Source organism: Drosophila willistoni, chromosome 3R (genome assembly GCF_018902025.1).
Source record: "Drosophila willistoni isolate 14030-0811.24 chromosome 3R, UCI_dwil_1.1, whole genome shotgun sequence".
Classification (NCBI taxonomy): domain Eukaryota; kingdom Metazoa; phylum Arthropoda; class Insecta; order Diptera; family Drosophilidae; genus Drosophila; species Drosophila willistoni.
In genome coordinates, this window is record NC_061086.1 from 10,366,607 (window position 1) to 10,382,979 (window position 16,373).

A 16,373-nucleotide genomic window follows, 5' to 3' on the forward strand; every position below is an offset into this window, starting at 1 on the left:
ATGTTTAATTGTCCTGGGGGCAGAGTTTCTCTACTCACTAGGAGGTTTTTTTAAAAAAATGGCGTTTTCGAACTTGAACTCTATAATCAAGCATTTCATTTAATTAAGCTGTCACACGACATATCAGATGGTTTTGGTGTGGGTGTAGGTGTGGGGGGCACCACAACCACCCAAAAGTTTGAAACTTTTCAACTTCCGGTCAAAAGGGCAGGTGGTCATCACCATCATCAGGTGCATCCGTGGAATGAAGCCATTACTATTACATATACTAGCAAGTGCGTCCATCACGCAATCGGTAAATATTCCTGGGAACTAAGTTAGTACTATTAAAAATGTATATACAGAATTGACCCAAAACGGTGAAAAGTGAAAAAAGCAGTCGCGTCATCATAGGGCGCTAGCCCATGTCCCATCAATCGAGGCCATATGTCAAAATAACAAGGCTCTGATCAACCCTAAAGCTACAACAGTTGCAACCCCGCTGCATATAGAAAGAAATTCCATAACATTTGATCGACCGAGTGCAGAGCAAATATTGAAGGCGAGTGAGCGAGTGCAGCCACTTGAATGAAATGTAACAAATCGACTTTGACAAAGCTCAAAATCTCAACCTGGGAAATTCATTCGCAAATCCACAAAGTTTGCCACTCCAATCATGCGCTTTTCAAGTACCCACTTAGCACTACGAAATACCGCACTACGCTCCCAGGATATGGGCTATGGGCAGCGCCTACTAAAAAACAAAAGGGGTAGTTATACCTACATACATATATTGGTTGGTATACATATATTGGCAAACCAATTTTTCGAGAGCTTTTGTTTCGCTGAACGAAGCGAGTAAGCCACAAAGGATCAACAATGCTTGAAAATTATTTTCTAGTACCTCTCGAGTTCTTGGGTCCTGGCTATTCAAAATTAATATTGCCCAGAAGCAACTTTGTTTCAACTGGCGACAACGATCTCAAATATTGGTCGATAATGAGACGAAACCTCAACAGAAAAAAAAGGTTATTTAAAAGTAAAAAAAAAAAAAATAATGCCAGCTGTCATGAAGCCGCAAAAACAAAATCAACTTCAATTGCAGGATTCTATCGCAACTCTCTCTCCCTTTCTCCCTCACTTTTTATCGAAGCCATTTTGTCAAATAAAAGGGATTTAGGCAATAATCCCTAAATGGGACTGAAACAGGCGACAAAAGTGCCACGAGAAGTCTGTCCAACTAACGAGACAGCAGCCACCAATTGGTGACAATTCGATACGAAGATGCAAGACAGTTCGGTCAGAGGGTGGAGCGAGGCGCCTGATTTCTGACATCACAATTGACAACAAGCTAGAAACAACAGCTGCTTTTCCAAAAAAACGAAAATCCAGACCCGAAATGGAAAAAAAAAAAACGCTTTCAATTTGCTGTTAGAGATTAAAGCGCCGCATTGCACATCACAATTTAAGCGCTTACATGGGAACTAATTTCTGAAGTGCCCTCAAACACTTCATAATGTATGTATATAGTACTATATTTGCATCAGTTTGCGGCAAGCGGCAAGCGGCATGCGACAACCCGCCGAGGGGATTAGCAGTTAAACAAACATGGCGGCAGTCAAACTCAAACCCGAAACGCAGATCTAACGGATCGCGTTAGGCCGCACTGACTCGACATGGCTTGTCAGCTTCATTGTGGGCTGGGCTAGCTGCCCCTTTCCCAAGCACAGTGTCACCAAAACGTTCCATTGGCCAATGACATTTTAAATTAGATTTATGGCTATATGGAGTAATATGTTAAAGAGAAAGCTTTATTGATACTTACTAAAAAATAGATCGATTTCAAGTTAATATATCAGATAAGTTTATCATTTTGGATGATAATCGTTCTTCGATATTGAAATTTGATTCCACGAGTAATCAAAAGGTGTATATTGAATATTTTTAAAACATTTAAATATACAACAATTATTGAATCTTTATATCCAATCTTTATTTCTAATATAGTAAGTAGAATAAAATCTATTATTAATGAAGTAAGTAAGTCGTCTCGCCGACTTAGGTATACCATACACCAGTAAAGCAAATATTTCAACTTTATTAAACAAATGCATTTTCACATACTTTTTACAAGCATATCTTAGTATCTCGCTCACTCAATCATACGAGCACCCTAGCGCCCCCACCAGCCAACGGCCAACTCCGGCCTTATGGAAAAACGTTTATATGCATAACTCGACTGTTTTTTGTCCGATTTTGATTTGGTATTTTGCTAGATATTAGTATTAAATTTAAGTGTGCCAAATTTGATTGCATAAGGTAGAAAAATACGGGAGATAATCAAGTTTTTCAAATTACGGGGGCGGAAAAGGGCGTGGCAAAATTTTTATACATACAAAATGTGTGCATTTACTAAGCGAATATACATACCAAATATGGTGTCTCTAGCAGGAATAGTTTTTGAGATAAACGCTTTTTTTAAATTGCGGGGGCGGAAAGGGGCGTGGCAAAAATTTGAAATAAACTTGATCACTCTACATACTACACGAGTCTACATACCAAATTTGGTGGCTCTAGCTCTTACAGTCTCCGAGATCTAGGTGTTCATACGGACAGACGGACGGACGGACAGACGGACAGACGGACGGACAGACGGACATGGCTAGATCGACTCGGTTGTTGATCCTGATCAAGAATATATATACTTTGTGGGCTCGGAGATGCTTCCTTCTGCCTGTTACATACATTTTGGCGACTTTAATATACCATTTCACCCTATGGGTGTATGGTATAAAAAATTTATTTTTCATTAAATTGTGTATTATCATTATTAAGAAGTATGTATTAATATTTTAACAGCCAGTAGGGTGTTAAATATATCAATGACAGGACATTGTCTAGAATCAATCTAGAAGTTTTTTCACTTAATATTTTCTCTTCAAAAAGTAATATCAGTAATGCTGTATTTCCATAAGCAGCATTTAATAATTAAAGATATAAACAAGATTAGCTTACAATTAGAACACGATATTATAGTGCTGATTAGATATTTCGCTAGTACTTAATTAGCTTTATGCATATTAGGCTGTTCCAAGTGGTCTCCAGTGTTTTTTAGCATAATTTAGTTCGACGGATATTTTCAGATCCCGGAAAGTCCAGCGGAGAGCTAACATAGAAGACCTTTTTTGCTCTTAAAAGTCAAAGTTAAAAGTCAAGTCCTTTACGGTGTCAAACCATTTCTCTAATGAAAGCTTAACATCCTTCTGTACTGAGATATCGCATTTTTTCTATTTTTTGCAATCAGATAACGTTAAGTTTCAATGTTATATTAGTGTGGAAGCAACATGAAGATTGTAGAGTTTATGGTTTAATTTAGGTTAATTCAACACATACATAGGTATACAATATTAAATATTCATCTTTGGTAAATATCGTTTTAATTATACAATTTTCTTTTATATAAATATACATTTTACAGCATATATTTCGTTCCAATTTTACACGAATTTACAAAATTTGAAGAATCCAAAGTTATGTTTGATATTATATTCATACAATTGAAAGAGAATAAAAGAATATGCTATAAATAATCACCAATTTATATAACCGGGGTAATATCACCGGGTAATATTTTATATATAATTCCTATTACTCGTATTCCAATCGAGTTTCTTTATCATTTATCATTAGTGTTTAAACAAACTCTTGCCCACTGTGCCTGGGTTGACAACGCGTGTGAGCTGCTTTAAAAAAGGATGCCCCCGGTTCTGTTTACCATACGGATCACACTTGAGAGCCGGTGACAAAACGGTTAAGCCCACATAACGAAAGCGCCGGCCCATGACAAGAGCAAGAGCATTGGGAATCCAAAGGGCGGGGGCTGGCAATTATAATGTGGCAATGTCACGTGAACAGCGGCCACATCCTGATGCTCTAACCGAGGGTAGAGTGGAAAAACACATCGATGTGGAATGCAACAGCAGGGTATAGACACGGTCTTCAATTTTAGCGGATCTAAACCAATATACATATAGTATATAGTCGAGGATGTGTATTGTGCGCTGGCTTGTTTAATTTTAATGAGAATGCGTCGCTGAGTGCCCGAGTGACTGACTGGTGCAACTGTTTCAACTGGTTTTTCGCTTTGGCTTAAGGGTGGGCCTTCTCACCCAATTTTTTTCGTTTTTTTTTACTATTCTCTAGAAATTTTTGGTGAACCCTGCGATTTGTTGTTGCCCTATGTAAATTGTCACATTATTGTCATAATTCAAAGCCTGGGAATGACAGGGAAAACGCATCATCATGAATATGCTTATGACATAATTTCCGTTTTGTTGTGGTTAATTTGTCATATTTTTTTTATGGGGCGTGAGATTTATGTTTAATAAAGTGAGGGAATGAAGTTTTCTATTTAAATTGTGTTTCTCTGCATCAAGATGTCAAAACATCTTGTAACCATTCCAAGCCAATTAACTTGACTCCATTGAGCTGTAAAATCGCGCAATCCAGAAGCCGCCAAGCAACGCCAACATGAAAGTATCTCACAGATACAGATACAAGATCTCCTTTTGGGTCTCTCTTCTTCTCTCTCTATGTCGGTCTCTGCTTAAGACCTGAAATAATTGAAACCAATTAGTTTCGAAAAACCTTTTAATTGTGTGTGTTTTCAATACATATTCATAGATAAAGATAAATATTTTCATAGGCCAGCTAAAACCGAAAGCCGAAACAATGAGAGGCTGACGGCCAAACAAAAAAAAAAGTACCAGGAAACAGGCAAGATGTGAGAACATGGCAATGACCAAAATAATCTCTGCTCATGTAAAGAATGCACAAAGTATATGGGTAGAGGAGAAAACTAGCTGCACTAGAATAAAGGAATAAATTGCCAAATAATTGAAAAGCGAAATAAAGAATAAGAAATCAACCGCAGTCATTGTTTTGCCAATGAAAGGGAGACCAAAAGAAAAAAAAAAGAATGCCCAAAAAGTTGTTGAGAGTTGTTGCCAACTGTCGATGGCTGTCAAAACTGAACTTCTTATTTCTATTGACTGACTGACTGACTGACTGACTGACTGACTACCCGGATTGTTGCCAAATGTTACGCAGGAAATATTAACTTGCCCACAACAAGAACGAAAAATAGAGCCCATTTTGCTGTTAATTGGGCCAGTTGTTGTTATTGTGTCTATCAGGCTCAAGGATCAGCGTTAAAATAAACAAATTTTCATTGCGACAGTTTCATGTAATAAGGAAATGATTATCCAAATTCAAGGCAGAAAGAAAAAAAATGAGATTTATTCAACATTTACTTTTCTGTATTATTTTTCCCAAGCCAAGCAAAATTCCGTTGGTCATAAATTAGCTAACAATTTCAAATGCTCGATTTCAAAATGGTTTTGCTTTTTATGGTTTCTGTTTTTGGCTAATTCTACTTTAAATGAAATCAATGAGCTGCCGCGCTCTACATGCTACTTAATTTCTGATTGGCATATCATTATTGGCATGCCAACAATTTTTCAAGCTTGCCAGTACACTGAGAGAAAATCTAGGCATTCAATTATAATAAGAACTTTGAGAACTGTTTCGATGTGTTTAATTTGTTAATTACAAGTAAATTATCTTAATAAACTAGTGCAAATTTAAAAGGGTTTTTGAAAGAATTGAGGAAAAAATTGTTTTCAAATTGTATAAGAAACTTTCAACTTAGCTTAGTAAGCGAATAAAAGGTGTTAAAACTTTAGTTTAAGGAAATTTCTAATGATAATAATTATACAAGGAAACAAAATATGAATCCATCATGAAATTTGATGGCCAAGTAAGTAACATCAAATCTTTAAAGCCGATGTTTATTATTATTTTGGGTTAGATAGAGGATTGATTGTCCGATCTATTAGCATCTAAATTCAAAAATGATGAAAAGACAGCTAACAAAATTTTAAACTCATTTTTCTTTTTAAATGGTTTGACTGTGATGTCATTTTACAATTCAAATTCAACACAATTATTATTATTGCATATAAGATAGTAATATAATTATCTAATTGAATTGAAACTAAAACAGTTTTGAGTGGAAAACGCTTTTCAAAATTGATGCTCTGATTAAAATCGGCTATATGTATTTATCTTTTGAACATTGAGAGTTCTTTCCTGCTTTACTTCAATCGAACCTTATTGGGTTAATAATTTAAACAGTTATAGTTTTTAATTTTCCTTCATCTTCAAGCAACAAAAAGTATTTATTGATCTGTTGGTCTTAAATTTTCTATAGAAATATTAAAATAAATTTACAAAACATTCCATGGTAACATCAGTCAAATGGATAACCAAGACTCTTTCTCGATGATAATATGTAATGCCCAACTTAGGCAACAGAATTCATACCCTTTCTTATATGCCAATAGAAAACTCTAAGTAACTCTTTTTACTATCTCAAGTATCAATGCTGAAGACATCTTCTTCACTAATTCTTCGAGTGTATGCCCCTGTTTGAGTTTGAGTCTACGGTAGGCTAATTAACCACTTTTGAGTTGCTGCCGCCTTGCCACTGCCACCGCCACCGTCATCCAAATTGTAGGTAGACAAACTAATCACCTGTGAAAATATGGCAAGACAGAAAACAACAGCAACAACAAAGAGTTCGAAACCGAAATAAACACTTGAGGTGAGGTCTAAATATCAAATCGATTACAAGTGAGCTCGTCAAGTGGGCCAACAGCAGCTGGGGGAAGGGCAAAGTGGGGGCGTGCGGCAGGCTCTTGGTATTTTGTTGTGTTTTCTTTCCGATAATATAATATTTATTTGTAATTTATTGCCATGTCATGAGCTCATGAACGGAACTCGAGCTGCTTGTTTTATATGGCCTGTCAAATTCTTGCACTTTGACGTTTGACATTGTCGCTGTCAGAATCTTTGGGCATTTTGGCATCCGGCATCACAATGGTATACAATTACCCGCAATTCGGTTTGATCATTTACATGCAATTGTTTGACTGAACGGACACAATTTGATTCGATTTGATTTTGATTTGTCGCCGCTGCCGCTGCTTAGACGGTGACGGTGACGGCGACACTGTCAAAGCAATTAATCGCTCACTTGTTTAACAGAAACAGAAAAAAAAAACAAAACAATTCGCTGACATTGAAATATAAATTTGTTAATGGGATTTTGTCAACTTGGTTAATTACTCTTTATAATTATGCCGCATAATTTTTTTTTTTATCTAAACTCAATATCTTTATGTTTCACGTTTGTGGCAAATGATCGTTAATTGAGACTATTGGACTTTGGATTAGGTCAAGATGTCTTGAACTGTGAGAATGTGATAGAAAATGAGGTGAATTATGACGTAAACTATCATTATAAAGTTTTACCGGGCAATAAACTTTATAAGGAGACTTAAAATCTCTTTTTGCTTAACCCAAGAAAATATGCTTTCAAATTTACAGAAGATTATACCGAAGATATTATAAGATTATATAGAAGATAATAGAAGTTATACCAAAATGAATTTATAAACTTACATTATTATTCGTATTATTTTCTATTTGAATGAATTATAAGAACTTGAGTTATAGTTTTTATACCCTTGCAAAAAGGGTATATTAATTTTGGTCAAAAGTGTGCAACGCATAGAAGGAAGCATCTCCGACCATATAAAGTATATATATTCTTGATCAGCACGACGAGACGAGTTCAAATCGCCATGTCCGTCCGTCCGTCCGTCCGTCCGTCCGTCCGTCCGTCCGTCCGTCCGTCCGTCCGTCCGTCCGTCCGTCCGTCCGTCCGTCCGTCCGTCCGTCTGGATCAACGCAAACTCCTCCTAGACCGAAAGAGCTACAGAGCTGAAATTTTGCATGTAGGCTTGTATATACTGCAGGCGTTGTATATCTCGGATTCAGCCGGATCGGATCACTATATCGTATAGCTCCCATACAAATGGCAAAGTCACGAACAGTGACTTTTCTTAATAACTTTGCTATTTTCTAATCTATGATCATGAAATTTAATATTGTTGAGTTAATTACACATATAAACGACTATGCCAAATTTGATTAAGATCGGGTAACTATATCATATAGCTCCCATAGGAACGATCTCTCGAAAACAGTGACTTTTGTCAATAACTTCCTTACTTTTGACGCGATTGCTTTCAAATTAAACATTTGTTAGTTTAATATATCTGTTAATGACTGTGCCAAATTTGATAAAGATCGGGTAGCTATATCATATAGCTCCCATAGGAACGATCGGTGGAAAACAGTGACTTTGATTAATATCTTCGTTATTTCCTATGGTAAGATTGTAGGCCGTTCTTTCGGACACATTAGCCCTTTTAGATTAAACGTTTTTCCACTTTGATGTGGCTATAGGTAAGGAAAAACTTACCAAAAAAGTTGCAAGGGTATACAAACTTTGACGCGGTCGAAGTTAGCACCGACCCTCTGGTTAAAATAAAAACCAATTCTAATATAGGAGACGCATACATTTTAATACACAAATAAAAAATAATTTGCAGAAAACTTCATTTAAATTTTGAATCCTTAAAAGCTTTGTATAAGCATGTAAGGAAACAGATTAAGCAAATTAAGCATGAGCATGTAAGGAAACATGAGAACCACGGAACTGCAATTTAAAGATTTAAATGAAAACCACAATCAAAATGTGCAAAAGGTGCAAAAGTCAATGTACTTTCTGTACGGCACAAGGTCAACATTTTGGAAACAACTTTCAAAAACAACTGAAAACATGACAACTTGGGCAGCCCAAGGTCAAGGTGTTAAATACATAGAAGACATTTAATTCAGGGTATGTACTAGGGCCAAGTAACTCTGTTCATGGATTACAATTGTATAGATTTGATGCTTGGAACGCATTAGGTACATACGCCGTACCTAACCCATAAAATAGTTCCAATAAATTACAGAAATTGCATTTCACTAACTCACTGACTCATGCAATTGGAGTCCGGACATTTTTCAGTCTAATGCTGTCAGCATTTGACGTCATTTTGGCAACAAATTTTACATCCATTCACAGACAACGCCCCATGCGGAAGTCAATGTCGAGTCGATGCAAAAAAAGAAACCGCTACGCATGCGCCGCGTAAACTTGTTTGCCCCGCTTCCTTTTAGCACGCAATGCATTTGCAATTTTCGTTTTAGCCTCCAACTCAGGTTCCAGCCACTGCGAATTGACCTTGATTCGGCGACTGCGTGTGTGTGTGTGTGAGTGAGTGCGTAAGTGTGTGGAAACTGGTCCAGTGACACTATAAACCAAGTTAGTTATGCGGCAATTAAAACCACTGACAAGTGCGGACAAGGCTTAGCCGTTCGAGACAAAGTCAAACTGTAACTGAGATCGAAGGGTATTATTGTAGCAAATAGCTGAAATTTCAGCAGATGTGCAATTAAAAGGCACTTACATGGGTTGCCTTCTCTCTCTCTCTGTCTCTAGCATATATCAAGTTTCAAAAATTTAGGAAAATTTATTATGGAAAATTGTCTGTCTGACTTTTGACGAAATCACAAAACTCTATGAATGAATTCCGTAGGGGTCAGCCTATCAAATCACCATCTTCCTTTCATCATTTTCCTTACTCCAATCGAGGGATTATCTATGGGGATCTATGTCGAGTTCGTATCGTGTTTCTCAACAAGTTTAGCGAGTTTCAGTTTGACTTCTGGACTATATGAAGATGGCATATCCACGATAAGCATTTAGCATTAAATTTTTCCATATACATGCATACACACGGAGTTTTTTTTTTAGTCGACACTGAAATTGACTTGGCTCGCATTTGAAAAGAAACGCTCGACTGCATCTTAAATTACAAATAATCGCAATTGTTTGGCATGGCCCTTTTTTTCCGATTCTATTATATTGTATTGGTCGCATTTTGGTGGTGGTGGTGCTAATATGGTAGTGGTGGGTAGGACGACTCTAGACAGCAGCTGAAATAATTGAGAGACAACGCAAAAATTAAGAGAGATGATACGCAATGGTACATGGGTACAGTGAATACTGGAAAAAAGGAATACCCAGGTATGTGGGTATTATTTTTGAATTATTAAAAATTTCGCTTTATATTCGCTTGAAGCGAATTCTGGCTAAAAAGACTATCTAACCACCTCCGTCTTAAATATCTATCTGTTTTAAGGATGCTTTACTGTAACTCCTTGGTTGTTGTTGTCATAGTTTTGCATGCAACCCTCAACCCTCATTATCATTTTCTATGATTGTGATTAACTCGACGAGAGTGAAAGCATAAAAATAAAGGTCTCCATACGTTGCTCACACAATCGAGTTGAGTTCTGCCCTTGGGTGGCAGTATCGTCGCATCAGTACATCAGGCAAACGCCTCGAAATCAAAAAGGCAGCCCAAGGAAACTTTTTTGTTCTAAGCGAGCAACAGCAACCCCTCTAGCACTCCTGCCACCCCTCCCTACCGACAACCCCTCATCCTTTTGGCCAGCAGCACTCTCAGTATGCACCCTCAAGCTAATCCCAGGTCGAGGTAGACGCCATTTGCTGCTGTTTTCTGGTGGTTCTTGTTTGTCAACTGATTTAATTTCCCTCCTCCTTTTCCATTGCTCGACTGCTGACACTTTTCTTCTCCCGCTGTGAGAGGGCGTTCTCTGTTTTTGGTCACACAAAATAATAGTAATAATAATAATGCCGTCGATGGTGTTGTTATTGTTGGTGATGCTGATGATGATGATGACGATGGCGACTTGCAAAAGGGCAAATGGTGTAAATGAAAATGAGTCTTTCAGTCTCATAAACAGACCGACCGACCACATGCGGCTGCTTTGTGCCACACAAATGATTTCGATTGTTTTGCCCTGTTTGTGCTGCATGTGTGGAAATTGCTCATTAAAATATCGAAAAACCGCTTTACATAAGTGGGCAAATGCTTAAACTTGTTATTCTTTGGCCATAATTACTCACTCATATACACGTGTCATGGTGTTTTGCGGCATTCCATCTAGCCATCCAATTCAATAGGTACGATATATATCCATATGAACGCAATTCTATTTTGTTGTGGGTGGGCAGTTCGATTCACGAGCAATTCTCGCAAAAGCTCCAGATGTTGCCCATAAACAAGTCCAAACAATGATTTCCATTCTCTGACAACTTTTCCATCGCAAAATAATAAATAATTGAAGCCCAAACAAAGTCAACAAGTCAAAGACATTGCAGCAACTTTTTTGTCTTACCACTTCTATTTATATAACCCATGTAGATGCTGATGTCTTGTTACCAAGAGAACCAAGACCACACCACAGAATACGATCTAGATAAATCAGCATTTAAATGCATATGCAGAATGCAAATCAAAATGCATTTAATGATAGTTAATAAAACAGACCTTCTATCTACCGATCCTTCTCCTCTCCTCTACTGGCTGTCTATTTACACAAAATTTCTTAATCTCAAGCCGATTTATTACAGCGGCATTTATCAAATTTTCGAGAGTTTATGCTCATGAGCGTAGATCAAAGGGTGGCCAAGATCAAAACTTTGATAGATTATAATTAGACTAGAACAAATTTATAAAAAATGTTCAAGAAACTTCTTGGTCTATAAGGTAGATAATAATAAATAAATAATATTATTTATTAAAAAATCAGTAAACGTTTTTTAAAAGTTTCTTTGATTACAATTGTTAGATTGATTAATAAATCAAAATTCGTTGCAAACTTTAAGTTACAAAAAATAATAAAAATATTATAAATGCGGTATAAAGAATTTGAAACAAAGTGAATTTTTGTAAACTATATATATTTATAGAAAAATCTTTTATATTTTGATTATTTATATTCATATATACTCATATTTATGATATAAAGTTGAATTGTTAAAAATTATATATATATAACCTTTACTATCTTACCTTTAACTCTTTGTTTCTCTATTACCGAAAGACCTAGGATGTAGTTTTAAATATGTGGAAAAGTGTGTCGAAATATTTCAAACAGTGTCTCAAACATATTCAAATTTTGTTTAAATCAACAATTGAATGGCCCGAACTTTTTATTGTTCGCTACGAAATATAATTTTGAAAGTGTAAATTTTTCGGTTCATATGTATGTATGTATAGTAAGACCGCTGTATATTAGTTCCAAGGATACTTAGAAAATGTATTACTTCTTTTCTTAAAATATGCCCTAAAAATACGGAAACCTAAAAAACTTCTTTCACCGCAACGGGGGAAATAGGATTACACCATGTTTTTGTTAAAAGTTTCTTTAAATACTTCGCGGAAATCTTGGTTGGCTTCAAAATTGAAAAGTTGATCCCTCCTAATGAATATTCTATGAAAAGTAAGGTATGTACATATTTTTGTGTTCAGATTTTCGTTTAAGAATAGAATTGATAGACCTAGGAGCTAATCCCCTGGTTTGTCTTGGGCTACGCCTATGATTCAAAGTACTTTAATTACTTTATTTAAGGAAAAATCGCAATAGTTTATAAAAAATATAGATTCAATCGTTAGTTCTTGCCATTTAGTTGCTTTTGACTTGCTAATTGTTGTTGTAGTCTTGCATTGTTTTAGAGGGTATCTAGTTTACCGTTATACCTCACCTTATTTTATGAGCTATTGTTGTTTTTTTTTTTTTTTTGTCTGATCGTTTGCAGTTTTGATTTGTACTTTTTTTTGGGATTGGTCATGTGCAACGCTCTGGGCTTTATGTGCAACTTGTTTATTGGTCAAAATTAAATGATTGCCAAGAAAAATTGCATCATGCTGGGAGCAGAACTAATTGTTAATATTTTATACAATTTATTTGAGATATGCTGCTGCTGCATGATGTGGAGGAAAGCATTAAACTTGTAAAAAATTGAAATGTACAAATAATTAAAAAATAGTTTTACTCACGGGGATATTAGTACAATAAGTAGATAAGTAGACTTATATACTTATAGAAAGCAAAAGTAGATACTGAGACATAAAAGCGAAAGAGTGCAAAACTGGTAAAACTACTTGCCAACACCAGCAGCAGCAGCAGCAACAACAACAGCTAAAAAGTTGACTTATTGGAGCACTTAGCTCAATTCTTGTTATTGTTACTGGTTAATACAACAACGGCAACAATAACAACAGGAGAAACAAGAGCAACTGCTGCCGATAGAGCTAGGCGGGCGGGCCAAGAGTCTCGCCACAATGAAACAGTTCCAAGGTTTTCCCAACTACTGGAGCTGACGGCAAGCCACTATAAAAAGCTTGGGCGGCGCCGTTGCGGAAGGCAGTTTATTGAAAAAATCCGTGGACGTCGGTCGGCAAAAGAAGGCAGAGATTTTCTTAAAAGAAAAAGAAGAGAAGTAAAACTCCTTCTCCCCAACTCCTTGAATAAACGGACTAAGAACGTAAAGGCGCGAGTGCTTCCCCTCACCCCCTCAGATACTAAAAGAGTGCAGTTTACGTAGTAGCTTATCAAGGATATACAAAATTTACACAAAATGTTTCGCTTTGTGAGTTTACTAATTGTGTAGATCAATCAATCCATTAAAAATGAATTGATTTAAAATGTGATCTTTATACTATTGAATTGAATGAAATATTTCTCGTTAGCTTGCATTGACCTGCACTTTGGTGGCCCTGGCTGCCAGTCAAAGTTACCATCAGGATCCAAAGACAGCGGCCATCATCAGTGAGCAGCGTTATCTGTCGGGAGATGGTAAATTCGGTGCTGCCTATGAGCAGGAAGATGGCATTAATTTCAAAGAGGAAACAGATGCCGATGGCACACGTCATGGTAGCTACAGTTATGTAGATCCTTCTGGCCAAAGACGCAGCATCTCCTATACGGCTGGCAAGAATGGGTAAGAACCGCAATATCTAACTCTCTCTCTCTGTGTTTCCCCCAATAATGGACTTTCCTATCTGTATCGTAATAAAGTTTCCAAGCATCTGGTGATCATTTGCCACAAGCACCACCAGCTCCACCACAGCCTGTGCCCACATCTGGCTATCAGCCACAGCCTCAGTATCAGCCACAGCAATATCAGGCACCAGCTCCTCAGCATCAGCCATCCTACCGCAACAATGATGATGGTGATGATGGTTCCTACGATCCTCGCTACAATGATCCATCCTTTAGCCAGCAACAGCAATCGTATCATCAACCTGCCCCCCAACCTCAGTATCGTCCAGCTCCAGCTCCACAGCCTGCCTACCAGCCAGCTCCTCAGCCTGCCTACCATCAGCCAGCAGCTCCTCAGTATCAGCCCCAACAGGCTTATTATCCCACAACCACACCCAATCCTCATCGCTTCTCGCCACCCGGAAAACTTTCGCTTAACCGTACGCCCGATGGCTTCACCTACTCCTTTAACAAAGTCTAAGCCAACAGAGAGAGAGAGAGATAATTATAGATTGATTTAAACAAAAAAACACAACACAAACAACAACAACAACTATAATTTTGCATATCTTTCATACTCTAACACCTCTATTCGTTTTCTTTTCTATTCTACACTCTCTTAAACTCGTGTTCTTTTCTAAAAACAAAAAAAAACTTTGTCATCAAAACTCTTTTGTGATACAATATTATATACGAGCACTTCCTATATCTACGTATATTTAGGAGTTTTTATTTTTCAAATCGAAAACCCAATTCTAATACAATTCCTTTTAATGTAAAAACAAAAAAACAAAAGTAATAAACTTTTAAGTGATTGTGCGGTTCGAAGATGTTAATCAAAATGTTATCTGAATCCACTATAATGGGGGCCTTTGGGACTTGAAAAGCAATTTGTATGATATCTTTTTGATTAAGATTCTTAAATAATAATCACATGTGCTTTTATGTAAATGAATTTGATTTTTTTTGTTCGATGGACTTAATTTAATTTTTAACAAATCTAGCTAAACACCTTAAGAGGCGGACACCTCCCAGTAACGCCCCCGACGATTGGATCTGGGGATTACGTAATGTAGCTGCAGTTATTTCTGTTGCTGTTGGCATGCAAACAAGTTTGCATTTTGTTAGTTGTTGTATTTTTGGACTCCCAGTTCGATTCTAGTAACAACTGACAGGGAAAGGCTAGAAACTGGTTTGCCATTGCCTCTGCAAAAATTCCAATGAAAATGAAAATGAAAAATCAAGTTAACAACGCCCAAAAAAGTTAAAAAAGAACCGGCAACACAATGGCTATCCTATGCGGAAAACTAAGCCAAAAATATGGCAAATAGCGTTGCGGGGGAGTTGGAAACTAAATCAAAATCAATGATCAAGCAAAGCTCCAGGGAGACTGAGACTTAAATTTAGATTTCAGTTAGCATTAATGACTTGTATTTCATTTAATTTATTACAACTTAATAACACGCAAATATTTTCAAATAACATAGTTTTACACAATTTCATGCCCCATCGATTATTGGTAGCCCCTTTTTGCTCTACCCCATCTTCGCTCCTCTCCATTCAAGACCTGTTGCAATCCAAATTCGAACTCAGCCTTTAGCTTGTACTTTCCACATCAATTGTGTTTGGCATTCTTTTTTCACCCAACACTTTGTCCAGCTTTCAAGGTCACTTGTTGTTGAATTGTTGGATACATAGTCCGGCTTAGCTGCTGTTGAAATTGTTCAGCCAATTAAGAAAATCAATTTTGTTTTGTCTTTTTTTTTATTATTATTTATATTGTTGTATTTGTTGCTGTTGTTGGTTTTTTTTTTCTGTTTTGCTGCCTGTTTTTGTTTTTACTTGTAGCATTCGCAATCGAATCGCATGGCTTGCTCAATTGCGGATTTTCGAAAGAGGTAAAAGCTAAGAATGTCTAGTGGGATTAATTGTATATGAGATACGATTTCAGGCGTAGAGACAGGTGTGTTCTGTAATTGAAAAATGGGAGGGGTCTATATTAAATCATTTAAGTGTCGTTTATTTAAATTCAATATCACATCACAGGTTGGGCTAAAGAAAGATATAAATCATTGGCAGAGTACATCATCTTTACTTAAAATGGAATGATATATAATAAAATATAAAATAATAAATAAAATGCAACTCACAGATTTGTTTGTCTCATTCTATCTAAAGTAAAAGATATGTATATTCTGCCGATCATTAATTATCACGTTCCTATAAATTAAATATAAAAATTTTAGATAATTTAATCATTTTGATTCTTTTAAAGTTCAATTTCTAACATGAATTTACTAAACGAGTAGCAACTTCAAAGTGAAATTTAAATTTAGCGCCCTGATTCACTTGCTCGGTGGCGCCATCTTTTTCTGAAGTTCGTCGTTGGCAATAGTAAGGTGGCTCCATCTATACTTGACCTCTACCTGATGTCGGCGCTGGTATCCAGTGTTGCCACTTGGTTCTAAAACGATTCAAAACAACCTAATTTTATATTTTATATTCTAGAACGAGAGAATTCT

At 36.5% G+C, this 16,373-nt stretch overlaps 1 protein-coding gene across 1 annotated transcript; it reads left to right on the top strand.

Moving 5' to 3' along the window:
• The first annotated feature begins 13,261 nt into the window (after nucleotides 1-13,261).
• Nucleotides 13,262-14,509, top strand: LOC6650717 (pupal cuticle protein Edg-78E). Its single transcript, XM_002073476.4, has 3 exons — nucleotides 13,262-13,459; nucleotides 13,560-13,810; nucleotides 13,888-14,509. Exons 1-3 carry the CDS (start codon nucleotides 13,448-13,450, stop codon nucleotides 14,330-14,332), a joined length of 708 nt encoding a protein of 235 aa, XP_002073512.1. The 5' UTR covers nucleotides 13,262-13,447; the 3' UTR covers nucleotides 14,333-14,509.
• The last annotated feature ends 1,864 nt before the right edge of the window (nucleotides 14,510-16,373 follow it).

Excerpts from the sequence above, each read along its gene's own strand:
- LOC6650717 (XM_002073476.4), top strand. Across the intron at positions 13,811-13,887 it reads TATACGGCTGGCAAGAATGG|TTTCCAAGCATCTGGTGATC; the intron begins GTAAGAACCGCA and ends ATCGTAATAAAG.